Source organism: Heptranchias perlo, chromosome 2, assembly GCF_035084215.1.
Source record: "Heptranchias perlo isolate sHepPer1 chromosome 2, sHepPer1.hap1, whole genome shotgun sequence".
NCBI classification, from domain to species: domain Eukaryota; kingdom Metazoa; phylum Chordata; class Chondrichthyes; order Hexanchiformes; family Hexanchidae; genus Heptranchias; species Heptranchias perlo.
Window position 1 is genome coordinate 118,227,897 of NC_090326.1, and position 26,638 is coordinate 118,254,534.

The 26,638-nt window shown below is 44.4% G+C and overlaps 1 protein-coding gene across 1 annotated transcript in view; it reads right to left on the reverse strand.

Annotated features, from left to right (window-relative positions):
• Positions 1–2,118: 2,118 nt before the first annotated feature.
• cmtm8b (CKLF-like MARVEL transmembrane domain containing 8b) overlaps positions 2,119–26,638 on the reverse strand; it is a 53,359-nt gene continuing 28,839 nt past the window's right edge. The window contains exons 2-4 of the mRNA XM_067998841.1: positions 7,226–7,399; positions 4,653–4,772; positions 2,119–2,298 (exon numbers count right to left, since the gene is read on the reverse strand). Of these exons, the coding sequence (XP_067854942.1) occupies positions 2,212–2,298; positions 4,653–4,772; positions 7,226–7,399 (381 nt within the window). The 3' untranslated portion in view covers positions 2,119–2,211. The remainder of the gene's footprint in view (positions 2,299–4,652; positions 4,773–7,225; positions 7,400–26,638) is intronic.

Genomic DNA, 26,638 nt, shown 5'->3' on the forward strand with positions numbered 1-26,638 from the left:
GGAAGGTCACAGGTTCAATATCCGGTCTCTGCTAACTTTGCTGATCAGCTAGGGCAGTGGTAGCGATGTTACAATTGGCCTCTCTTCCTCTAGGTTATGGGGGTAGGGGGCAAAATATCACTATCCAGTAACACCTACTGAAAAGTGCACGTGTGAGGAAAGAAGTGAGCTTGACTATGATGCCCCCTCTTCACATGGTCAAATACCCTGGTGATAATCACAATGTAGGCTGACAGGTGAACAATGACCATTTGGGTGAGCAACCAGAGTGCTTCCGGCACCTGTGAGCCTGTACCCCAGAAAGAAACAGCAACTTCAGAAGAGATGGGCAGAAAACGGGAAAAAAAATGGCACCCATGATAACCCAGCAATAAGAATGCATTTGCTTCATAATCCAAAAGGTCGTAGGTTTGAATCCAAGGACTGCATGGTTCTCAAACCTGTTGAGCCTCAGTCCCAGTTCAGTCATTACAACGGTGATTACACTTCAAAAATACTTAATTGGCTTTAAAGCACTTTGGGACGTCCTGTGTTTGTGAAAGGGCTTAATAAATCCAAGTCTTTCTGTAATAAACTTGAGGTGCTGTTGCCTGACTCATACTTGTGTAATTAAACCTCCAGTTGGACAATCACAGAGAGATGACTGTGGCCTGGCCTAGGCTGCCTGGTTCTGCTCTTCCAGCAGAGGAGGCCGACCAGAGATAAGCAGTCACATGGGGTCTCGTACTATAAGTACAATGTGAAGAGGAAAACTGCAGCTTGGCAATGCTGGTAGCACCATGACAGGATGCCCTATTTCTTCATCACCAGAGACAGGGAAAGGGGGAAAAGGGATGCATAACTGACGTTTCTCTGCATGTATTTCAAATCAGCCATCAGAGAGGTATTGAGCACACACATGGAGTGGGCCACAGTTCAGGCCATCAATAGAAGAAGAAGGAGACCACATGTTGGTCAGCTGACTCAGGAGAAACACAAGTAGCACAAAGCTTAAGTGAAACAGTGGAACTCTCAGTAGCTCAGTATGTAAATAGACAATGTGAAACTGCATCTTCGAGACCAGGAGGGTCCCAGGTTTAGTCCTGAGTCTTGTGCTGAATTTGCTGAAGAATCACCATTGAGAAAGGACAGGATCTGGCTTGGCTGTTTTGTATTCCATGATCACATTACCTGCCTAGGTTCACATGTGAAGAATGGACAAGGTGCAGGATTGCAGCTGGTACCCACGGAACTGTACAGCAGGGTTAGAGCCTTCAATAGAGGACGGGAGAAAATTGAGGTGGAGGTGGGGGAAGAGAGTATGTGGTATGGATGCCATTGGTGACAATTTAATCCTAAACCCTGGGCAGATGGAAATCTTTCAGATCATTTTGCTATAGCAAGCAGTCAATAGCACATCATTTAATGGTCACTGTAACAATCAGCTAGCTACAAGTAGCTAAAGTTTCTATAAAGGGGGCAAATGCAAGGCGATGATATATGATAAAACTTGCCAGTCATTAATTTAGCAACACGTCAGAACAAAACACAATCAATTCCAGTTTTAACAAAGTGGTAAAATTCATAAAGTGAAATCTTTACCGTTTAAAATTTTTAAAAAGGCACAAACCATCCTCCTGGCCCAGTGGTAAATTCACCGTCTCTGATGCAGGCCCCAGGTTTGATCTCCGGTCTGCGCTGAGCTTGCTTGGACAGCAGCAGGGGGCACTAGAATTGGCCACAGCACTCCTTGATTAGGAAAAGGAAGAATCAGCTATCATTCTCCCTGCAGATTGCCATTTGGAGACTCCTACTGGAAGTGTGCATGCTGGATGTGGACAGGGTGACACACGACAATGATGTTCCTCACAGTCAATGGCCTACCAGCACTCACCGTCAAGACTCTGATGAATAATGGCCAGTTGGATGAGGTATCAGTGGGAGGCCACCTCTGTGGAACTGTACCCCAATGAGGATAGTCAATGTCCCAGACAGGAAGCAGGAGATGGACAATGAAGAGAAATAAGACCCAAATGTCTATATTCACGACATGACAAAAACACTATACTAATGTTATTTTCAATAGAATGTCTTAAATAAATCATTCTACAGACATAATTGTAACAAACACTGAGCCAAATTAGCAGCCACAATAGTACAGCATATATATTCATTAAAAGGGCTTTTCACATTTCCTTTGTTCACACTGTGTGCCTTTAGAACACTAGTCCATTAAGGTCCTTGGTCCCTTGATCTCCAAGTCTGAAAGCTAAAATATGCATTGCCAGAGTAACAGAGAGTAACCACGAAAGCGAAAAACTGTAAAGGAAAAAACACACACTTTAATTCATTTCATCCTATTAACACTGATTTTGGCATAAATCATGATTTGTATTTGAATACATCTTCAGACTGTATAGGGTACATTAAAGCATGACAAATAAAGGATGTAAAACACCACAAAAAATGAACTGAAATGCAAAAATGTGGAGAGTCTGACTGAATAGTGATGCATTTTATATGTTCCTAACACACAGCCCACCTCCAGGTTGTACTGAAGTACTGTATTCCTTTACCTCATTGTATTCCAGGCCCAACATTCTAATTTCTGGTCTCCATTTCATTGAACCAGCTCACTTACGCTGGAGAGCAGCTCCATGAATTTTAAGGTGGGGGTGGGAGGGGTGGGGGGAAGGGTATGTGAACCCATCCACTGAATGCTCCTAGTTTTTGTTTTTTTCCCTCTAATTTTCTCCCCATAAGACCATAAGAAATAGGAGCAGGAGTAGGCCATTCGGCCCCTCGAGCCTGCTCCGCCATTCAATGAGATCGTGGCTGATCTGATTTTTACCTCCACTCCACTTTCCCACCCTTTCCCCATATCCTTTGACTCCCTTGCTGATCAAAAATTTGTCTAACTCAGCCATGAATGTATTCAATGACTCAACCTCCACAGCTTTTTGGGGTAAAAAATTCCAAAGAATCACGACCCTCTGGGAGAAGAAATTCCTCCTCATTTCCATCTTAAACGGACGACCTCTTATTCTGAGACTATACCCCCTAGTTTTAGATTCCCCCATGAGGGGTAACATCCTCTCAGCATCTACCCTATCGAGTCCCCTCAGAATCTTGTATGTTTCAATAAGATCTCCTCTCATTCTTCTAAACTCCAATGAGTATAGACCCAACCTGTTCAATCTTTCCTCATAAGACAACCCTTCCATACCCGGAATCAACCTAGTGAACCTTCTCTGAACTGCCTCCAATGCAAGTATGTCCTTCCTTAAATAAGGGCACCGGAACTGTACGCAGTACTCCAGGTGTGGTCTCACCTATCTTGAAGGCACTGACTCACGCTGGGGTATCGTTCTGAGTGCCAACAGCCTTGCTGCACAGTTCCACAGTGTGCCAGTACATTGTAGAAGTGGCCATTCCTCATCCATGAATCTAGACAGTGAATGGCAGCAGACTATTAAACCACGTGAGACATCACAGCCAAACCAGACTCTCTCTTTGCCTGACAGCTGCACATGTGCAACTTCCAGTCGGACTCACTGGCTAACTATCAGAAGCAGAAATCCTGGTCATTTTCCCCTCCCTAATTCAGAGTCAATTTTTCAAATTTATTTTTGGGATGTGGTAACACTGTCTTGGCAGTATTTATTATACATCCCTAGTTGCCCTAAGAGTCAATAAGGTCAACTGCAGCATTCAAATGCTGATCCAGCTGAGATCAGATAACTCAGTACATAGGAACAGGATCAGGCCATTCAGCCCCTCGAACCTGTTCCACCATTCAATTAGATCATAGTTGATCTGTCCCTCAACCCCATTTATCTGCCTTTGCTCCATATCCCTTGATAGCCTTATCTAACAAAATATCTATCGATCTCAGTCTTGAATATTTCCATTGACCCAGTATTCACCGGCTTTTGGGGGAGAGTATTTCAGATTTTCACTACCCTTTATGTGTGAAAGTGCTTCCTGAATTCACTCCTAAACGGTCTAGCTCAAATTTAAAGTTTGTGTCCCCTTGTTCTAGATTCCCCTACCAGATGAAATGATTTCTCTGTATATATTCTATCAAATCCTTTATCATTTTAAACACCTCAATTAGATCATCCCTCAACCTTCTAATCTCCGGGGAATACAATTCAAGTTTATGCAATTTGTCCTCCTAATTTAATCCTTTACACTCTGGTAGCACAGACCTACTGCCCCCCTGGTGTGAGATGTTAAAAACAGAAATGAAAAGCCTGAACAATAAATAACCGTAGATGTGTATTTTGTTTTAAATTTCCCTTTCCTTTGGCTTTAAATTGCTCAGACTGATAGAGTTGCAGCAACGGGTACAAGTTAAGTTGGGGGGAGCAGAACTGCTGTGCAGAAAAAGAAGTTGCCAGTAAGAGGAAGGGAATGACCAGTGGAGGGGCCGTTTTTCTTTCTATTGGGAATTTAGATGGGGAGTCTTACTGCTAGTTCATATGGCTGGACTCCATATACCTGCAAACAAGCCTGAGGTCAAAACCAACTCTACAGATGGACATTGCTGTCAGCGATGAGTTTGGCAAATAGGGAGTCAGATTTTTAACCTGCTTGGCTCTTGTTTACCCCTAAAGCAGGGTAGAAGTTCAGGAGGAAGAAAGTATAAGATGAATCCAGGATGCACTTACTGTGGAAGCTGCCCAGCAGTTGTAGTTGTGTGTACCTTGTTCAGCTTGTTTAATTGAAACTGCATCCACAATTGAGGCTAAGAGGTACAACAGAGCACCGCTGGCATTAAAACACAAACCCTGCAGTCAAAACACACAATATTATTACCCCACTTCAGAACTAGATTAGTACTAATATATGCATCCTCTCACTAGATACAGCTCTCCTACATAACTGGGGGAAGAAAGAACTTGCATTAATAGGGCATCTTTCACTTATTCAGGATATCTTATAGCACTCACAGCCAAAAGAAATTGCTGTTGAAGTGTAGTCACTTATGTAGGCAAATGCAGCAGTCAACTTGCACACAAGGTCCCACAATCAACAAATGATGTGAATGATCAGTTAATCTGTTTTTGGTGCTGCTGGTTGAGGATGGAATGTTGGCCACTGCACCAGAACTCTCTGCTGTTCTTCAATCAGTGCGTGGGATCTTTTATGTCCACCTGAACAGTCAGACAGCTCCTCAATACTGCACTGAAGTATCAGTCTAGATTATGTGCTCAACCCATGTGGGTTGAGGCTTGAACCCACAAATCTTCTGACTCACACTTGAAGTGACCAGCTGAGCCAAACTTGGAGCCTGGAATGCTTGTTCACTAAAACTGAAGTCATATAAAACACTGGTTAGGCCTCAGCTGGAGTATTGTGTTCAATTCTGGGCACCACACTTTAGGAAGGATGTCAAGGCCTTAGAGATTTACTGGAGTGGTGCCAGGGTTAAGGGACTTCAGTTATGTGAAGAGATTGGAGAAGCTGGGGTTGTTTTCCTTAGAATAGAGGGGAGATTTGATAGAGGTGTTCAAAATCATGAACAGTTTTGTTAGAGTAAATAAGGAGAAACTGTTTCCAGTGGCAGACAGGTCAGTAACCAGAGGACAAAGATCTAAGGTGATCGGCAATAGAGTCAGAGGCGACATGAGGAAACATTTTTTTATGCAGTGAGTTGTAATGATTTGGATTGCACTGCCTGGAAGGGTGGTGGAAGCAGATTCAAGAATAACTTTCAAAAGGGAATTAGATAAATACTTGAAGGGAAAAAATTTACAGGGCTATGGGGAAAGAGCAGGGGAATGGCACTAATTGAATAGCTCTTTCAAAGAGCCAGCACAGGCACGATGGGCCCAACGGCCTCCTCCTGTGCTGTACCTACTATGATACTATGATATAAAAGAAAATCAACAGGATTTGTTAAGAAAGAAATGTTTTATTTATTGCTTTTTTTTTATTCGTTCACGGGATGTGGGCGTCGCTGGCAAGGCCGGCATTTATTGCCCATCCCTAATTGCCCTTGAGAAGGTGGTGGTGAGCCGCCTTCTTGAACCGCTGCAGTCCGTGTGGTGACGGTTCTCCCACAGTGCTGTTAGGAAGGGAGTTCCAGGATTTTGACCCAGCGACAATGAAGGAACGGCGATATATTTCCAAGTCGGGATGGTGTGTGACTTGGAGGGGAACGTGCAGGTGGTGTTGTTCCCATGCGCCTGCTGCCCTTGTCCTTCTAGGTGGTAGAGGTCGTGGGTTTGGGAGGTGCTGTCGAAGAAGCCTTGGCGAGTTGCTGCAGTGCATCCTGTGGATGGTGCACACTGCAGCCACAGTGCGCCGGTAGTGAATGGAGTGAATGTTTAGGGTGGTGGATGGGGTGCCAATCAAGCGGGCTGCTTTATCTTGGATGGTGTCGAGCTTCTTGAGTGTTGTTGGAGCTGCACTCATCCAGGCAAGTGGAGAGTATTCCATCACACTCCTGACTTGTGCCTTGTAGATGGTGGAAAGGCTTTGGTGAGTCACTCGCCGCAGAATGCCCAGCCTCTGACCTGCTCTCGTAGCCACGGTATTTATATGGCTGGTCCAGTTAAGTTTCTGGTCAATGGTGACCCCCAGGATGTTGATGGTGGGGGATTCGGCGATGGTAATGCCGTTGAATGTCAAGGGGAGGTGGTTAGACTCTCTCTTGTTGGAGATGGTCATTGCCTGGCACTTATCTGGCGCGAATGTTACTTGCCACTTATCAGCCCAAGCCTGGATGTTGTCCAGGTCTTGCTGCATGCGGGCTTGGACTGCTTCATTATCTGAGGGGTTGCGAATGGAACTGAACACTGTGCAGTCATCAGCGAACATCCCCATTTCTGACCTTATGATGGAGGGAAGGTCATTGATGAAGCAGCTGAAGATGGTTGGGCCTAGGACACTGCCCTGAGGAACTGAAAATTGTAGCAACATCGCAAAGGAAATCAATGAGGCCGAATTTTCTTGGCCCTTCTGATGTAGTCTGCCACAACTCCAGTAGAAGTGCGGTGGAAGCACCTCGAAATAGTCCAGGAGCTGGATGCATCAGGTCCCACCCTATGCTGGGAGCTCCCACTCGGCCTTACAAGGGGCGGAGCCTTTTCCAACATGAGTCAGAACCTTCAGGACGGAGCCTGTGGAACCATTACCCCAACATGAATTAGCACCTCCAGGAGAGCAGGTGAGAAAATCAGGGGAAACATTTTGAAGAAATTAGAAAAAACAAAGAGCAAGCCAGTAGGCCACTCACCACTGCGGTCCATGGTACCTGAGGGATCTTAGTATAAGCCATAGTGATGTAGAAGACTAAAAAGAAGACTGTGAGCACCCAGTAAAAGACTGCCACAAACATCACCCAACCAAAGGCAGAGACGGAGAAATACTCTGTACCAGCTATTAATATCCACACCAACAGCCCAAGTACCTGAAAAAAAGAACAGTTTTCAGTGAAAGAGCTCCACATGTTACTGGACAAGCTCATTCTCTATCCTGCCCCTGTCTGGTTTTGAATAGGAAATGAACTGGGCTAAACTCATTGCATTCAGACTGCTTTAAAAGAACATATCTACACAAAAATGTTTGCATTTGTTTACAAGCACACGGCAGTGACGTAAATCACATTGAAACATTCCTTGTCACTCGATGAAAATGATGCCCTGGTTCCTGGTCCTTCCAAAATAAAAACACTTTTTTCACGAAAACAGTCCCTTTTACGTGTGAGCTCAGTCACACAGCTTGATAAAGAAGTACAACTGGAAAGGACATCAGGAAAAATACACAGTTTGTGAAGTATTTAAAGTATTAATGTGCTAACTCCACAATGTCATTTATTAGGCAATTGACACAGTTACTTACAAATAAAGGGGATAAAAAGAAAAAAACTGCAGAAACTGAAACAAAACAGGGTTTCAGTTTTCAGGACTGACGATGGGTATACACCACAAACATTAATCCATCTTTTCCCTTTAGAGATTGACAGGCCTACAGTGCATCCCAGCACTTCCAGCATATGCATTTTTTTCTTTTTATTAAAAGGGGATTAACTTGTACTTAGCATTAAGTATTGCAACAGACATCTCGGAACTTTTATGAGTGGATGACATATTATCACCAGTTAAAACAGTCCCCAGTGCGAATGTGTGCACTCAAAATATTATTGTTACTGATGACTAAAGCTGCATTTACAATTGCAGTCTGGGTCTCTTCCCCATTGAGTTTTGGAACGTGCAGCTGATCTCCTTGTCACCCAACTGCACTGAGGGGGCTCAACAGTCTGTTACACTTTGGTCACAAGCCTGACGTCATGATGTCACAATGTAACGTCACGGCATCACCTCGGAAACACGCCACCGCCATCACAGCAGTGAGTTTACTAGCCCAGTGAGAGAGTGTCGGCAACCAGCAAGACCCAGTGAAACGCAGGTTTTCCTTGCCCTGGTCTATCAAAAATCCAGCAGGTTGATGTGGCAGCTGGCTATGAAAGACCTCCACTGAGAAGGCTGGGGTCTATTGGGAAAGGCCATTGTGTAAGGCCAACCCACCTTGTATTGTACACCATGAGTCGTAAGAAATACTGTGGTTGAATTGTAATAATGAGATTGCTTTGTGTAGTGTTTTGGTTTGAATTGTACTGGTTTGGAATTGTGATATTTACATAGAATTTAAAGGTACACACAGTTCAATGAAATAAAGTATATTTTGAAATTTAAAAAAGCTGGGTCTGGCCACGCTGGCCGAGCAGGCGCACGATGTCCTGAAAAGCTGGACTGCCCTCCCCACCTGTCCCAGGTGGAGAAGTTCCTGAGGAGGAACCCCTTCGACCACAAGGCCGTCAGACAGTGGTCGACACGAAACGTTCTCAGAGTCCTGCAAGAGGCTGGGCTCGATCGGTTTCTTCCCCGATCAGATGGTCGATGCCATTTGGCAGAACATCTCGTCGCCGGAACTCACCACAGGCACCAGGATGTAGCCTGGACGGTGGTGAGAAAGGCCCTCCCAGTGTGGTCCTTCCAACATGCACGGAACCTCAGCGCCACCACGAGCTTCCCTCGAGGCTGTGGCGGGGAGGAAACTGTCTTCCACCTCCTGATGGGCTGCCCCTTTGCGCAGAGGGTGTGGAGAGAGATGCGTTGGTATCTGTCCCAGTTCATCCCAAACAGTTCAGTAACACAGGACGCTGTGCTCTACAGACCGTTCCCCGAGGCACACACCGAGGCAGATATCACCTGAGGCTGGAGGACCATCAACTCGATGAAGGAGGCCCTTTGGTCCACCTGAAACATGCTGGTCTTCCAGCTGAAGGAGCTGTCCACGACCGAGTGTTGCCACCTGGCACACTTCAAAGTGCAGGAGTACGCGCTACGGGACGCACTGAGGCAAGGTGTGACTTGCGCAAAGGGTCTATGGGGAAGGACCACCGTATAAAGTTACCCCACCTTGTATTGTATTGTGCACCATGAATCATAAGGAATATATACTGTGTTTGAATTGTAATATTGAGATCGCATTGTGCACGATCTGTAATGTATTGGTTTGAATTGTACTGGTTTGAAATTGTGATATTTACATAGAATTTGAAAATAAACACAGTTCAATTAAATAAAGTATATTTTGAAATTTTAAAAAAGCCAGTGGCCAAAGAACAATATAGAAGTGGTGAAAGATCTTACCTACACCAATAGCCCGTCTATAAGCAGTCCTGTAATAAGCTAAAGCTCCTGTGCTGTGAAGTATAATACTTCCTTTCCCCCAAACCATTCTCTTCAAAACATTCCTTCCTTTTGGGCTTAGTTTTAGGGATAGCCTCCAGTATCTTCCAAGTGGCTGTTCTTCATTTGACAGCTTAGACAGTGAGTGCTAGCAAGCTGTTCAACCATAACAACATAATAATGCAGATGGAACAGATTTAGGAGAGCAGAGGACTCTTAGGAGGAAAGTATGACTGAGACATTTGAATAGTTAGAAGGTCACACAAACTGTGTATACAGAAGTCATAAGTAGAGCTACTGGTACTGACTTCAGAGTCATTGGGTCAGACTGTGGTGAGCCAAGTATTAATGTTTGTATAGCTACTTGGACCTCTGACTTTATCTTTGTTCATCTTTACCCATTTTGAGATTTTAATATTTTCATTCATTTAATCTTTCTCTTCTTTAAAAAAATACATTTTTCTACTGCATTTCACAAACAGAAAACCTTCTAAAGACAGGCTAAAAACTTTTCAAATTTGCTGTATTTTTCTTTTTGCTGCAGTACCTTATTCTTACCGCTGTATATTATCTTAGAGTAAAACGCCACTTGCATTCTGAACAGTACCACCCTGTGGCTGCAGCTCCACACTACAATAATATAAGAGCTCAATAGTCTCACCCAGTGGAAATGATCTACAGCAATATAATGAAATCTATTATCCTGTTTTAATTCAAAATACTTCTCGCCAATTTTGTGCATCAACTTTTCTCCTCTCTTGACTTCTGCAATGAAGCTGACTCCTGATGTGATGGATGAGCTATAAGGAACATAGAAACAAAGGAATATAGGAACAGGAGTAGGCCATTCAGCCCCTCGAGCCTGCTCCGCCATTTGATAAGAATATGGCTGATCGGTGATCTAACTCCATATACCTGCCTTTGGCCCATATCCCTTTGGTTACCAAAAAGCTGTCTATCTCAGATTTAAATTTAGCAATTGAACTAGTATCAATTGCCGTTTGCAGAAGAGAGTTCCAAACTTCTACCACCCTTTGTTTGTAGAAATGTTTTCTAATCTCACTCCTGAAAGGTTTGGCTCTAATTTTTAGACTGTGCCCCCTACTCCTAAAATCCCCAACCAGCGGAAATAGTTTCTCTCTATCCACCCTATCTGTTCCCTTTAATATCTTATAAACTTCGATCAGATCACCCCTTAACCTTCGAAACTCTGGAGAATACAACCCCAATTTGTGTAATCTCTCCTTGTGACTTAACCCTTGAAGTCCGGGTATCATTCTAGTAAACCTACGCTGCACTACCTCCAAGGCCAATATGTCCTTCCGAAGGTGCGGTGCCCAGAACTGCTCACAGTACTCCGGGTGCGGTTTAACCAGGGTTTTGATTAGCTGCAGCATAACTTCTGCCCCCTTGTACTCTAGTCATGCCCTAGTCATACTCTAGTCATAGATAAGCAGAGGCCCTTCAGCCTCCAAGAGAGTCAATTCAGTAAGCCTTATAGAGGCATACAAGATGCCAAATGGGATAACAACATCATTGCATTTATATAGCACCTTTAATGTAGTAAAACATCAAAATGCACTTCACAGGAGCGTTATCAAATAAAATTTGACACCGAGCCACATAAGGAGATATTAGGACAGGTGACCAAAAGCTTGGTCAAAGAGGTAGATTTTAAGGAGCGTCTTAATGGAGGAGAGAGAGGTAGAGAGACGGAGAGGTTTAGGGAGTGAATTCCAGAGCTTAGGACCTAGGAAGCTGAAGGCACGGCCGCCAATAGTGGAGCGATTAAAATTGGGGATGTGCATGAGGCAAGAATCAGAGGAGCACAGAGATCTCAGAGGGTTGTAGGGCTGGAGGAGGTTACAGACACAGGGAGGGGCGAGGCAATAGAGGGATTTGAAAACAAGGATGAGAATTTTAAAATCGAGGCTAACCCTAACCCTAATGCAGCCAATGCAGGTCAGCGAGCACGGGGTGATGGTGAACGGGACGTGGTGCGAGTTAAGATACAGGCAGCAGAGTTTTGGATGAGCTCAAGTTTATAGAGGGTGGAAGATGGGAGGCCAGCCAGGAGAGCATTAGAATAGTCAAGTCTGGAGGGAACAAAGGCATGGATGAGGGTTTCAGCAGCAGTTGAGCTGAGGCAGGGGCAGAAACGGGTGATGTTACGGAGGTGGAAGTAGGTGGTCTTGGTGATGGAGCAGATACGTGGTCAGAAGCTCATCTCAGGGTCAAATAGGATGCCAAGGTTGCGAACGGTCTGGTTCAGCCTCAGACAGTGGCCAGGGAGAGGGATGAAGTCGGTGGCTAGGGAACGGAGTTTGCGGTGGGGACCAAAGACAATGGCTTCTGTCTTACCAATATTTAGTTGGAGAAAATCTTTGCTTATCCAGTACTGGATGTCGGACAATCAATGTGACCAAGGAAACAGGACGAGAGAGCATGGGCGCTAAATTGGGCCATGTAGCGCCGGACACCATCTTGGTATAGGAGTTAGTGCAGGCGCAGAAAACGAACGCTGAAATCATGTAAAGTAGGGAGAAAATGGCTTCAATCAGTGTGCAACGCTGATTTAAAGTGATAGACACCACTTTGGGACTTAACATTCAAATCAACGCGTAGTCTTAATCCCGACCATCTGAATGTATCTTAGTGCCTGGAGGACCCCCAACCAGCGCTATTTAAAGGGACCATGCAGGATTTACAGGTTAGTGGCTGGATTATTGTGTCTGGCTGCCGAGACACTTGTAACTGTTTTTGGAGGTCTCCTATACTTGAATACTAGGTCACGGGGACATAGCCTAACATTTAGAGCCAGGAAGTGCAGGAGTGAAGTTAGGAAATGCTTCTACACGCAAAGGGTGGGAGATGTTTGGAACGCTCTTCTGCAGACGGCAGTTGATGCTAGCTCACTTGTGAATGTTAACATCTGAGATTGATAGATTTCTGTGAACCAAGGGTATTAAGGGATATTGAGCTAAGGCGGGTATATGGAGTTAGGTCACAGGTCCACCATGATCTCACTGAATGGTGGAACAGGCTCGAGGAGCTAAATGCCACTGCCACTTGCTGCCTCCTGATATGCGCCATCTTCTCCTGCAAGAAAGCAGGACGTGTGTCTGGGTGATGTGCCTGTCATGGTTGAATAGCTAGTGTGTGTGGCCTGTGAGTTGCGGGTGGGCGGCTTGCAACAGTGGTAATGTGTGAGGGTGAGAGGAAGCATCTGGTTGGATCCCCGGAGCTGAGAAACTACGCCATGTTCTCCGCAGCCTTCAACATGTCATCAATGACGCCGAACACCTCGCTATGGCCATCCCCACACCTCCACTACTCGCCTTTAAACAGCCACCCAACCTCAAACAGACCATCGTTCGCAGCAAATTACCCAGCTTTCAGGAGAACAGCATCCATGACACCACACAACCCTGCCACGGTAACCTCTGCAAGACATGCCAGATCATCGACACAGATACCACCATCACACGAGAGGACACCACCCACCAGGTGCATGGTTCATACTCCTGTGACTCGGCCAACGTTGTCTACCTCATATGTTGCAGGAAAGGATGCCCCAAAGCATGGTACATTAGCGAGACCATGCAGACACTGCGACAACGGATGAACGGACACCGCGCAACAATCGCCAGACAGGAGGGTTCCCTCCCAGTCGGGGAACACTTCAGCAGTCAAGGACATTCAGCCACCGACCTTCAGGTAAGCGTACTCCAAGGCGGCCTTCGAGACACACGACAATGCAAAATCGTCGAGCAGAAATTGATAGCCAAGTTCCGCACCCATGAGGATGGCCTCAACCGGGATCTTGGGTTCATGTCACGCTACACGTAACCCCACCAGCGAACAAAAGTTATCTATTTTTAATATAACGGGTCAATTGCTGTCTTTTCCTTCCGGATGTTTCTATGTTTCTGCCTCTCTCTCTGTTTTTTTTGTTCTGGCCGTTTGTATATTCCGTGGCCCTGTAGGTAACACCTATCTGTCTGAACACTTTGGTTGCCTTGGCAACGGGCAGTTGAAAAGACTATCTGTAATCACCAGGTATTGTTCTGTGATTTATAAATGCGAGAGGTTCGAGGATTTCTTGACATTCACCTGAGGAAGGAGGAAGCCTCCAAAAGCTTGTGAATTTTAAAATAAAATTGTTGGACTATAACTTGGTGTTGTAAAATTGTTTACAATTGTCAACCCCAGTCCATCACCGGCATCTCCACATCTTAACATAACTCATCAGTGTGTAAACATAGGGATGGGACCTACATCTGTGTTTTGCGTGTGCGATGTCTGATCTCCATTCAGACACCGTGCATATAGTAGACTGTTCCTTTCAGCAAATAACAGGTACCAGCTACCTTTAAGAGATTTCTAAGAATCATCCTCCCTTTAAGAGATTGAGCTCCCTCTGGTGGTGGAAAGTGCAAATTGCATTGATTCCATGTGCAAGGCCCAGAATGGAACACTGATTGCAGGTGAGTCCTCGGGCCGGCCGCACCTTGTGTCCTGCCTGCACAGGGGCCATTGGGTGCGGGGTAATAGCACATCACGCTACCTATGCCCAAAAACGGCCCTTATCCAATTTCTCCCCCCATGGGTTTAACGTTGCGAATGAGAACTTTAGGACAGATGTCAGGAAGCATCTCTTTATACAGAGGTGATCAACAGCTGGAACAGCTAATGTGGGTTTAGATAGCTATGTCTCCATTCAAGATTAAAGTTGGTTAAGTCAACCCTTGGTAACTGGGTTAATTTAATGGAGGAAAGAGGAATACTAAAGCCCAAAGCCTTACAGTATTACAGATGGATATTGCCTTGTCTCTTTCAAAGTTTATTTCCAACCCTGGTCCCTTCTGCCACACTTTTGCTTTAATTATAAGGTCTCCTGGAGGGAAACACAATCAAACGATATTTATATTCTGCTGTTACAAGTGACGCAGCAGGTTTTAAATAACTGTGATTATGGCACTGAAAAGAGCAGTTCGACCCACTCGCATTTTCCATTCAGTGACCTTCTGATGACTTCATGGGCCAGCAAGGAGTCTACAGTGTGAGCTCCGGACCATTGTGAAACTGCCCTGCAAAACCCAGCAAGCTAAACCCAAAAAACAGAAGGCACAACTCCTCTTACACTATGCCTGGCAGGAGAGCAATAAAAAGGGTAGGAAATTCCCTCCCAAGTTCTGTCCCAAAATATTCTGCTCTCCTTCCTGGCTTGCTCCCAGCTCCCTGACCCAATGACCATGAGGACTCCACTTTGGCCCTGAAATTCCTCCGGATGTGACCCCATTGTAATTTGAGAGGGCACCTGATTTGCATGGTGTAGGTGGACACAAGCACCACATTGGGCACATCACTGGTGCCCACCTGCCCATGGAAACTCTTACACTCCAACTTCACATCCAGCCTGTGCAGCAATGGTCTCATCTCCTTTGCATTTCCCCTCTAAACAGGGACCAAAGGATGCCCTTCAACCCCTTCTACTCTGCCTCCTGGCCTTAGACATCATTCTTCCCAAGAGGCAAATATCAGGACAAGGTTGGACATCCATGGAGTACAGGCTAGAGAAGTATCACTGTATGCTGACGAAATCCTCCTTTACCCAATTAATCCCTCCACCTTGCTTTCTAGCATCTTCCAAAAAGAATTGAGGAATTTTGCCGACTCTCAGGCTAGTATTGTACAACAGAGGGCATGTCCCTCACCCAAGGAACCCGCACACGCATGGGTCATGCTCTTTTGCATGATCAGGATCGGGCCTCAAATACCCTGTGGATTACAGTAACTCCCAAATTCACTATAAAATGCTACCCGCTCACCCTGGCTGGCATACATGCTGATATGGTCATGAGAAACAATCTACCCATATCAGTCTTGGGGACAATAAAAATGAATGCACTCCCTTGCCTCTGCTTACTCCTCACTACTTTTTGAGAAGCTGCGAATATGCCACATCACATCCAGCTCCCCAAACGTGAATGCAGGCTCAGCCTTTATAATCTCAGGCATTTCTACTGGGTGGCCCAACTGTGGATAATTATGACCTGGACTCATACTCCTCATTGCTTCTCCAACCCTTAACACATAAAATTTTAAATCCTTATCCTCAACTTTAAATCCATCCATTACTTTGTCCCTACCTTGTCTTGGAATCTCCTCCAGATCTATATCTTCCATTCCTCTGACTGTAAACTTTTATATATCCCCCTTCCCATCATTGGCAGCAGTGTCTTCAGCTCCCTGAGTCCAACTTTCTCAAATTTCCTTCTAAGGGTCTGCATCTCTTCCTCTTTCTTTCAAAACCTCCTCAAAACTCATCTCTTCGACCAAGGCTTCCATTACTCCTTCTAACCTTTCCTGGTTCAGTGACCATTTTCCTTACGCTTATTTCTGAAATGCTTTGGAATGAACAAGAAAGAAAGCAAGCAAGAAGAAAAAGAAAAGAAAGAACTTGCATTTATATAGTGCCTTTCATGCCACTGTTCTATGTTGGCAAAGACACTATATAAATGCAAGTTGTTGTTGCCTCGTGATCATGTGAGTGGATCTGGGACAATTTCAGTTCCATTCTGGATTCACCAAACTACATTCTGCAATGATCGCAGTTCTAGGAGAATCCAGTCTGCAGGCATTCCACATTCGTTACTCAGCTAACTTTAAACATGATCACATCAGAAGCTGGAAGCATTCTGGTTTACAAAGGACAACATAAACAGGATATAAAAAGTGAACCGAGATTCAGAAACAAGCAAAAGGGCAGGAGCAACAGTTGATTAGATAAAGGTTGCCATGGTGAAAGGTTATTGCATTGAATTGTTTTTATTTAGGGAAACAGACTCACAACAATTGGGGAACTGCCTGCAGGAACAGCTTCTCTATTCATCATTGATATCAATCTCCCTTTTTTAACTTTCTAATTTATTTAAATGTACAAATATTGTAAAATTGATGGGACTTACAAAAGCTGTGGAAACATTCTCTGGACTAATAAAGTTATTGAAATGCATTTTACAGATCACTAACCCCGAAGAATCACTTTCACAATAACTGTCAGCCCTAAAAGGACACTGTGTTCAAAAGTTCTGTTTACAAACTCAAAGCCCTAACAATGGTCAACAGTGTAAGAACACTTTGGTCAGTTGCCCACTTTAAGTCTTGGGTAATCAATACAAGTTTCTGTACAAGTTTACCTTCTCAAAAAATAACAAATTGGCCAAATTGAAAGTAATATGATACCTACGAATAATGTAGCTCCTTTGTGGGATTTGGTTTTCTGCAAAGAATTCCCAATATGTGGATTTTCCAAGGACATCTAAGTCTGCCTATTTAATCAAAACGAGCTCACTGCTTGCTATTGGTTTGAGCTCCACGCGGGGGAGCTGATCCAAGGAGCAGCCTGTAAATGACTTGTAAAGATCAGTATATAAATCGCTGCTTTATCCAGATGTTTATTAGGAAGGAGCAATGCCTCTGCAAACTAATAGCAAGAACTGTTATTATCATAATAGTTTTATTATAATTAACAAAGCAGCTTGGCTCAGTTGATTGGACTCATTTCAGGATCTGAACGTATAATCTATGCTGACAGTTCAGTGCAGTACCAGGAAACTGTTGCACTGTTGGGGATGCTGTCCTTCAACAGTTTGATTGATGTAACAGTGAATTACTAAGGATGATATCTAGTAGGTAAAGTACTTTTTGATGGATCTCCCTTATCTGTTACCATTTGTCAGCATCCATTGCATATCCACCATTGAAACAGGAGCTAAACAAGTGCATCGACAGAATCATTAACTTGAAATAAATAAGGGTTCTTTTTATCACAGTATTGTTCAATTTCTACCAAGGTATTGGGCAATGCCTAAGTGTTGTTTCAATAACAGAATGGTCTAGCATCCATTGAATATTCTTCTCTGCTTCTTCCTACTGTATCAGGTGAACCATGTCCAGTGCTAAGGAGGAGGGGTAACAGTGTGGGGTCAGAGTGGTGTGCAGGGAAATAGCCATTGCAGCAAGGTAAGCAAAGGTAGCATCAAAGACATAAAATATATAACAGGGCTATTTCTCCTCCTCCCTGCACTCCCCCCCCCACCTCCCCCCGCCTATAAGAATTCATCTGGAACAGAACTTCAGCCCCCTTGGAATAAACACTCCCCTTATACAAAATAAAGTTGGCCACTGGAATAAATTTACCCTAACTGTGATCCTAACCCTAACCATAGCTGTAAGTCCAACTTTAACCCTAAACCCAACCTTCCCCAACACTAACTTAGGAAGATTTTATTGCAGGGCACATCTAAAGAGAGCAGATCTATTTTTTTAACACTGGAGGTAAGGTAGATGGGTTTGGTGGCAACAAGACCACAACACAAATAAAACTAACAGGGGCAGCAGAATATGCAGGGGGAGCAACAAGGCCAGTGGAAGAAGAGGAAAAAAAGTGCAACCGGGAAGCAATAAAGCAGGCCAGGCAGCAACAAGGCAGGTAGAGTCAGCAGCAACAGGACAGTAGGGTTCGACGTGAGCAGCAAGAAAACAGGAGGGTTCGCCAGGAAAATCCTGATAAAAAGATTAAAGTGATGAAATTACTTGTAGACTGGAAATCACTGGCCTGCGAGTGTATGACAATACACAAGGTATCTGCTGTGGCTCAGTGGTGGCATTCTCGTCTCCAAGTCAGAAAGTCATGGGTTCAAGTCCCACTCCAAAGCTCTGAGCCAATAATCTAGAGGTTAATAATGAGAACCAGAACCATCAATATCCAGTAACAATAGAATCAGAATATAGTCCTAACCTCTCTTACTCATGCAATACAAGGCTGATGGAAAGTATAGCTTCTTAGTATTATCGAATGGGTCCACAGGATAATGCTACCAATCTTCTGCTGTAGGTTTTTAGTTTGGTAAACCTTTTTCTGCATTTGGTAAACACCGCAATGCAATGACAGAAGTGGTGTTAAAATTTGTCACGGTTCTGCTTGAACATCAACTGTTCACTGATATTCTCTTTCCATTTTAAAAGTATATTGTTGATGCTTTCTATATGGAATGGAGGCATCACCAATCATTACTATAGTGTTAGGAAGCCAAAAGGATACACGCTCCAAAATGGAGGCATGATCCTTCAAACAATCTTACAACTATTTGATTAGTGTTTATCTAAAACATAAATGAAATGTTTGTTGATCAAGTGCTTGTTATACAAAATTTAAAAGATTATTTCACAGTAAAATGAATAAATCCTTTTTCACACAGACACACACACCCCCACCCCCACAGATCTCTTCCACATTTATGGCAGCTGTTGGGATTTAGAATCAGTTGTTTGTGGGATTTTCTGATATCTGATATGTTGTAATAGTATCTTGCACAAATAAAAAGGACTCCCAATCGGCCAGGAATGAGACAATTAATGACATATTTATTTCATTTAAACTTCTTTGAAGTAGAAGTGGCAGAGCTGCTAACTAAATGGTCAGGCTTTAGCTTCATAACATAATCACTAGATTGAAATGCTGCTCATCTTTCCTATTAATTTGGGTTAAAGATTAAATAGACAGCTAAAGGTACACAGCTGTGATGGAAAAATATTGCTTAGCAACTGGACATTAATGAACCTGCTTGACTATGATAGTCCAGTCCAGTGCTGGTTTCAGGTCAAACCAACTGTTAAGATTGCTATAAAGAGCAGGAACTTTACTCATTGTGCTCGCCAGTGCTCTCAATCGTTCTTCATTATTGGATCCGCATGACATTTGCTGAGAACTGTTTGCATTGTCTCCACGCTTTGTACATTAGTCAGTGCTGACAATGAACATTTACACAATACGACTTTTACAACTGGATGAAAATACACACTACAGTGCTCGCCAGATAGCTCAGTGAATTTATTACTGAATAGCTAACCCATACCAGCCACGCAGGCCCCATGTCTGATTCTCAGTATGTGCTGAGTTAACAGATCTGAATAAGGGCTCTACAATTTGCCTCGCCTCCCCTGGGTTAGGGAGTGGAGAAAAAGATAGGACTCAACTGAAATGTGCACGGTAGTCAAACAGCCTGTCAGACTCAATGCCTGGGCTCACATTTAATAATGGGCACTTGGGTGAGGTAGCAGAGAGAACCCATAGACCTGTATACTACCAAGGAGTTAACATTTTCAGGACAGAAGAGAGGAGAAAATTGGCAAGAAAAAATACTAATAAAAACTACACTACATAATAAAAGAGGCTGCTCAATAGAGAGAGGATCTTTTTCCGTTGGCTCATAATACTTCATGTTTGAATCTTATTTATTTTATTAACTTTCTTCTCACTCTTCCTGCCTTACATGGCTTGACTAGGCTTGTATTCTCTTGAATATAGAAGATTCAGGGGTGATCTACTGGGGGTGTTTAAGATGATTAAAGGATTTGATAGGGTAGATAAAGAGAAACTATTTCCTCTGGTGGGGGGAGTTCAGAACAAGAGGGCATAATCTTAAAATTAGAGCTAGGCCATTCAGGGGTGATGTCAGGAAGCACTTCTTCACACAAAGGGTAGTGGAAATCTGGATCTTGCTCCTCCAAAAAGCTGTTGAAGCTATGTCAATTGGAAATGTCAAAACTGAGATTGATAGATTTTTGTTAGGCAAGGGTATTAAGGGTTACGGAACCAAGGTCGGTAGATGGAGTTAAGATACAGATCAGCCATGATCTAAGTGAATGGCGGAACAGGCTCGAAGGGTTGAATGGCCTTCTCCTGTTTCTAAGTTCTTATGACACCCAATAACAAATGTAAAAAGGAACGGGGCAGTTCAGAGGTCGCTGTCCAGAAGCCAGAACAAAAAATACGGTAAATTAAAAGTGCCTTAAGCAAGGTTAGCTGGTCTCAGCCAGGGTGATGGCAAGGGATGCTCCAATTGACCTCAGCAGCCCTGGTGAGAGAGTGGGAAAAACTGACCAGAATTCCCACTGCTAATCACTATCCAGGAGACTGACTCATGCTGGAAAGTGGACATCAGATACACACAGTCACAATAGCCTGCCCACACTTCTGCCATGAGCAACACGTGAACAATGGCTACATGATGGGTCAAAATCCTGGAACTCCCTTCCTAACAGCACAGTGGGAGAACCGTCACCACACGGACTGCAGCGGTTCAAGAAGGCGGCTCACCACCACCTTCTCGAGGGCAATTAGGGATGGGCAATAAATGCCGGCCTTGCCAGCGACGCCCACATCCCGTGAACGAATAAAAAAATAAATAAAAAATTTTTTTTAAAGATACTGGTAACTGTGAAAATTACCCCAGCAAGGAGCCTTCAGGAGAGAGGAGAAGTGGAGGAAATTGACGGTAAAAAAAAATGCTAAGAGACTGCATTAAGTTCTAGAATAATTAATCTTATCCATGTACCGCTAATTTTATTTGCAAAATTACACTGCAGAGTAAGCTCTAACGATAAGATTAGTTACAGCAAATAATATCAACTGTAAAACTAACTGTAAAAGGGAGACAAAAATCCAAAACAACTTTGATTAAAATGAAAATTTAATCCCCAGGACAACTAGAAAATGTGAGCATCAGTGAGAACAGGATCAGCCTGAGGTATGGTGCATTAAATGGCCAAATTACCTGTCGACAGTCACTGTCTAGATTCATACATGAAGAATGGGAAACTGGATGAGTTAACAGAAGGATGCCAGTGTTTTGAAAATGTAACCTTGCATCAGTCCACACCTTCAGATGAAGAGAGGAGGGAAGAAATAAAGCAACATGTGACTAGTCTTCAATTTCTAAGATATATAAATATAAGTTGTTTTTGATTGCAATACAATATATGAAAAGTACTTTACCTCCCTCCATATTTTCTAAAAATTATGGGGTTGAATTTCCCCAGGGGTTCTCCTGATCATCTGCTCCAGCATCGGTAGAAGATCCAGAGAAACCCTGAAGAAATGGCGTAAACGGTGTTTATCCCATTTCTCCAGGGTTTCCACGGATCTTCCGCTGAAGTTACAACCTTTATGTCTCTAATCTGCATACAGTTACATTCAGAACATGCATGTGTTTTGGTAATTTTATGTTCGACCCCAGTTACACTAGTGATTTTACATTCCCCTTGTTCTTCAATACCTACAAACTCCTTATCTATATAGAATCATAGAAGTTAACAACATGGAAACAGGCCCTTCGGCCCAACATGTCCATGTCGCCCAGTTTATACCACTAAGCTAGTCCCAATTGCCTGCACTTGACCCATATCCCTCTATACCCATCTTACCCATGTAACTGTCCAAATGCTTCTTAAAAGACAAAATTGTACCCGCCTCTACTACTGCCTCTGGCAGCTCGTTCCAGACATTCACCACCCTTTGAGTGAAAAAATTGCCCCTCTGGACCCTTTTGTATCTCTCCCCTCTCACCTTAAATCTATGCCCCCTCGTTATAGACTCCCCTACCTTTGGGAAAAGATTTTGACTATACCCCTCATTATTTTATAGACTTCTATAAGATCACCCCAAAACCTCCTACTCTCCAGGGAAAAAAGTCTCAGTCTATCCAACCTCTCCCTATAAGTCAAACCATCAAGTCCCGGTAGCATCCTAGTAAATCTTTTCTGCACTCTTTCTAGTTTAATAATATCCTTTCTATAATAGGGTGACCAGAACTGTACACAGTATTCCAAGTGTGGCTTTACTAATGTCTTGTACAACTTCAACAAGACATCCCAACTCCTGTATTCAATGTTCTGACCAATGAAACCAAGCATGCTGAATGCCTTCTTCACCACCCTATCCACCTGTGACTCCACTTTCAAGGAGCTATGAACCTGTACTCCTAGATCTCTTTGTTCTATAACTCTCCCCAACGCCCTACCATTAACGGAGTAGGTCCTGGCCCGATTCGATCTACCAAAATGCATCACCTCACATTTATCTAAATTAAACTCCATCTGCCATTCATCGGCCCACTGGCCCAATTTATCAAGATCCCGTTGCAATCCTAGATAACCTTCTTCACTGTCCACAATGCCACCAATCTTGGTGTCATCTGCAAACTTACTAACCATGCCATATATAGTTCACTCATCCCACAGAAACCTTGAAAGAAAGACTTGCATTAATATAGTGCCTTTCATGACCTCAGAACATCCCAAAGCGCTTTCCAGCCAATGAATTATTTTTGAAGTGTAGTCACTGTTGTAATGTAGGAAACGCAGCAGCCAATTTGCACACAGCAAGGTCCTACAAACAGCAATGTGATAATGACTAGATAATCTGTTTTAGTGATGTTGGTTGAGAGATAAATATTGGCCAGGAACTCCCCTGCTCTTCTTCAAAATAGTTCCGCGGGATCGTTTACATCCACCTGAGAGGGCAGATGGGACCCAGTTTAATGTCTCAACCTAAAGATGGCACCTTCGACGGTGCAACACTCCCTCAGTAGTGCACTGGAGTGTCAGCCTAGATAATGCGCTCAAGTCGCTGGAATGGGACTTGAACCCACAACCTTCTGACTCAGCAGAAATAAAGTATGCTGATTTTTACAAAATCACGCAAGGTGGAGTACAGGGAGGGGTGGAAAGAGAGGAGGATATAAAATACAGCACAGGGCTCATTGTTGGTTATGTACCATAATCAGCCTAGACCCACATACAAATTTGCATTCACCCTGAGCCTTTATCGGCTCTTTATGAATAAATCTATATTTCCTTCCATACAGTTTTCAGTTTAGTTTGGGTGTGTATTCCCGTTTGTGTGGCATTCCTCATTGACCTTTTCAGAGTGCTTACCATGGTCAACGCTCCATGATCCATCTCCATGCACCTTGTTTGGTTCTTTATTTTTTTTATTCATACATGGGATGTGGGCGTCGCTGGCGAGTCCTGCATTTATAGCCCATCCCTAATTGCCCTTGAGAAGGTGGTGGTGAGCTGCCTTCTTCAACTGCTGCAGTCCGTGTGGTGAAGGTTCTCCCACAGTGCTGTTAGGAAGGGAGTTCCAGGATTTTGACCCAGCGATGATGAAGGAACGGCGATATATTTCCAAGTTGGGATGGTGTGTGACTTGGAGGGGAACGTGCAGGTGGTGTTGTTCCCATGCGCCTGCTGCCCTTGTCCTTCTAGGTGGTAGAGCTTGCGGGTTTGGGAGGTGCTGTTGAAGGAGCCTTGGCGAGTTGTTGCAGTGTATTCTGTGGATGGTACACACTGCAGCCACTGTGCGCTGGTGGAGGAGGCAGTGATTGTTTAAGGTGGTGGACGGGGTGCCAATCAAGTGGGCTGTTTTGTCCTGGATGGTGTCGAGCTTCTTGAGTGGTGTTGGAGCTGCACTCATCCAGGCAAGTGGAGAGTATTCCATCACACTCCTGACTTGTGCCTTGTAGATGGTGGAAAGGCTTTGGGGAGTCAGGAGGTGAGTCACTCGCCACAGAATACCCAGCCTCTGACCTGCTCTTGTAGCCACAGTATTTATATGGCTGGTCCAGTTACGTTTCTGGTCAATGGTGACCCCCAGGATGTTGATGGTGGGGGATTCGGCGATGGTATTGCCGTTGAATGTCAAGGGAAGGTGGTTACTCTCTCTTGTTGGAGATGGTCATTGCCTGGCACAAAGGTTACTTGCCACTTATCAGCCCAAGCCTGGATTTTGTCCAGGTCTTGCTGCATGCGGGCATGGACTGCTTCATTATCTGAGGGATTGCGAATGGAACTGAACACTGCCGAACCATCAGCGAACATCCTCATTTCTGACCTTATGATGGAGGGAAGGTCATTGATGAAGCAGCTGAAGATGGTTGGGCCTAGGACACTGCCCTGAGGAACTCCTGCAGCAACATCATGGGGCTGAGATAATTGGCCTCCAACAACCACTACCATCTTCCTTTGTGCTAGGTATGACTCCAGCCACTGGAGAGTTTTCCCCCTGATTCCCATTGACTTCAATTTTACTAGGGTTCCTTGGTGCCAAACTCGGTCAAATGCTGCCTTGATGTCAAGGGCAGTCACTCTCACCTCACCTCTGGAATTCAGCTATTTAGTTAATGAGGTCTGGAGCCAAGTGGTCCTGGCGGAACCCAAACTGAGCATCGGTGAGCAGGTTATTGGTGAGTAAGTGCCTCTTGATAGCACTGTCGATGACACCTTCCGTCACTTTGCTGATGATTGAGAGTAGACTGATGGGATGGTAATTGGCCGGATTGGATTTGTCCTGCTTTTTATGGATAGGACATACCTGGGCAATTTTCCACATTGTCGGGTAGATGCCAGTGATGTAGCTGTACCGGAACAGCTTGGCTAGAGGCACGGCTAGTTCTGGAGCACAAGTGTTCAGCACTACAGCCGGGATGTTTTCCTACTTTTCCCAATGCAGCCAACATATCACCCGCGGTGGCTTCTCCTCCCTCCCTTGCACTGTCAGCTCGGGTGTATCCGAAGGTTATGTGCTTGGCTACCTCCTTTTCCTGCCCCTGCACATCTTCCATAGGTGAGGGGTCTGCTTCCCAACCTGCTTCTCCAACATCAAGATGTAAGATAATCAAAAACTTGCTCCAATTTAACTTTAGCAAGGCTGGAGCCACCTGTTCGTATCTCAATGAAAACTCTGCACTCTGGCCTTTAATTCCATTCCCCTATGCTGCTGGTTGCTCAGGCTGAACCTGATGGTGCACTACTTCCGTGTTTTGGTGGACTCTCAGCTGATCTTCAAACCCCACATTCTAGCCACCAGCTATTTCCACCTGTGCAACATTGGTTTTCATCTGTGCTGCCTCTTTCCCAGTGCTGCCAAAATCCTCATCCTTACCTCTTCCAATCCAGGCTCAGTTACTCCAACAACGTTTGCCAGCCTCCCAAATTCTATTTTGCATAAGCTACAAATCACTCAAAAACTCTGCATCCTATCCCTTATTATGTCCCACTCCTCTATCACCCGTGTCCTCACCAATCTCTATTGACTTCTCATTCTCCAACACGTGAAATTCAAAATCCTTGTCCTTGTCTATGTCCTCGTCCCTCTCTACCTTTGCAAGCTCTTTCAGCCAGCACATTCACCCTGTTCTTCCAACTGTGGCACCCTGTGCATCATCGCCACCTTCAGTCGCGGAGACTACAGCCATTATGGCCGACACTCTGTGATGCTCACCCTGAACCTCTCTATGCATGCTACTTCTCTCCCCTTCTTGACCTGACCTGCAGTCATATCCCCTAACTCTTCTCCCATCACTGCTTGCTGTTTTTTGCCTCTGTGAAACATTTTGCAACATTAAAGCCTCTACATCAATGCAAATGTTGTTGAGCATTTGTTTATCAAAGTATGAGCGAACTTTGCTATAAAGTGGGACATTTTTTCCATTTTACAACAACTACTACTGCTGTTTCCCACTCTTCCCCTTGCCCACCAGACCAAACCTCCCTTCAGCAATCCCCGCCCCCCTCTCCCCATCATTGCCTTGAACCTCCATCTCTCTCTCTCTCTCTCTCGTTTATATCCCATCTCCCCTATGCCTTCTCCGAGCAAATCTGACCTGCGGAACAGTTTCATCCGGCCCATAGACTTCCACTCAGAGGCAGACTGACTATTGGGAAATTTCCCCAAGTGCCTCCGAAACCTTGACAGCTGAGTCAGCTAAATTTAAAACACTAACTTTCTACAACCGGTCTTTCCTGTGGCTGAGGCATTTTCCAGGCTCCTGCGCTTGTGCCTCAACCCAACTCTCAGTGGCCACACATCCACAGCACAAAACTGACAATCTCACTCAGAAAGGCTACAAGAATGTAAGAAATATAATATTTCACAAGCGGCACAGTAATGGGTTTCTCTCCAGATTTTTCAGTTTAGACCTGCTATTTGAATGGAGCAAAGGCAGTAACCCTCTGCAATAACCTTTTCTAGGAATGCTCAATTGCTGATGATGGCCATAATGCAGCAAGGTGTTCCATTTCCCAGTCCTGACAGAACTCAGGTA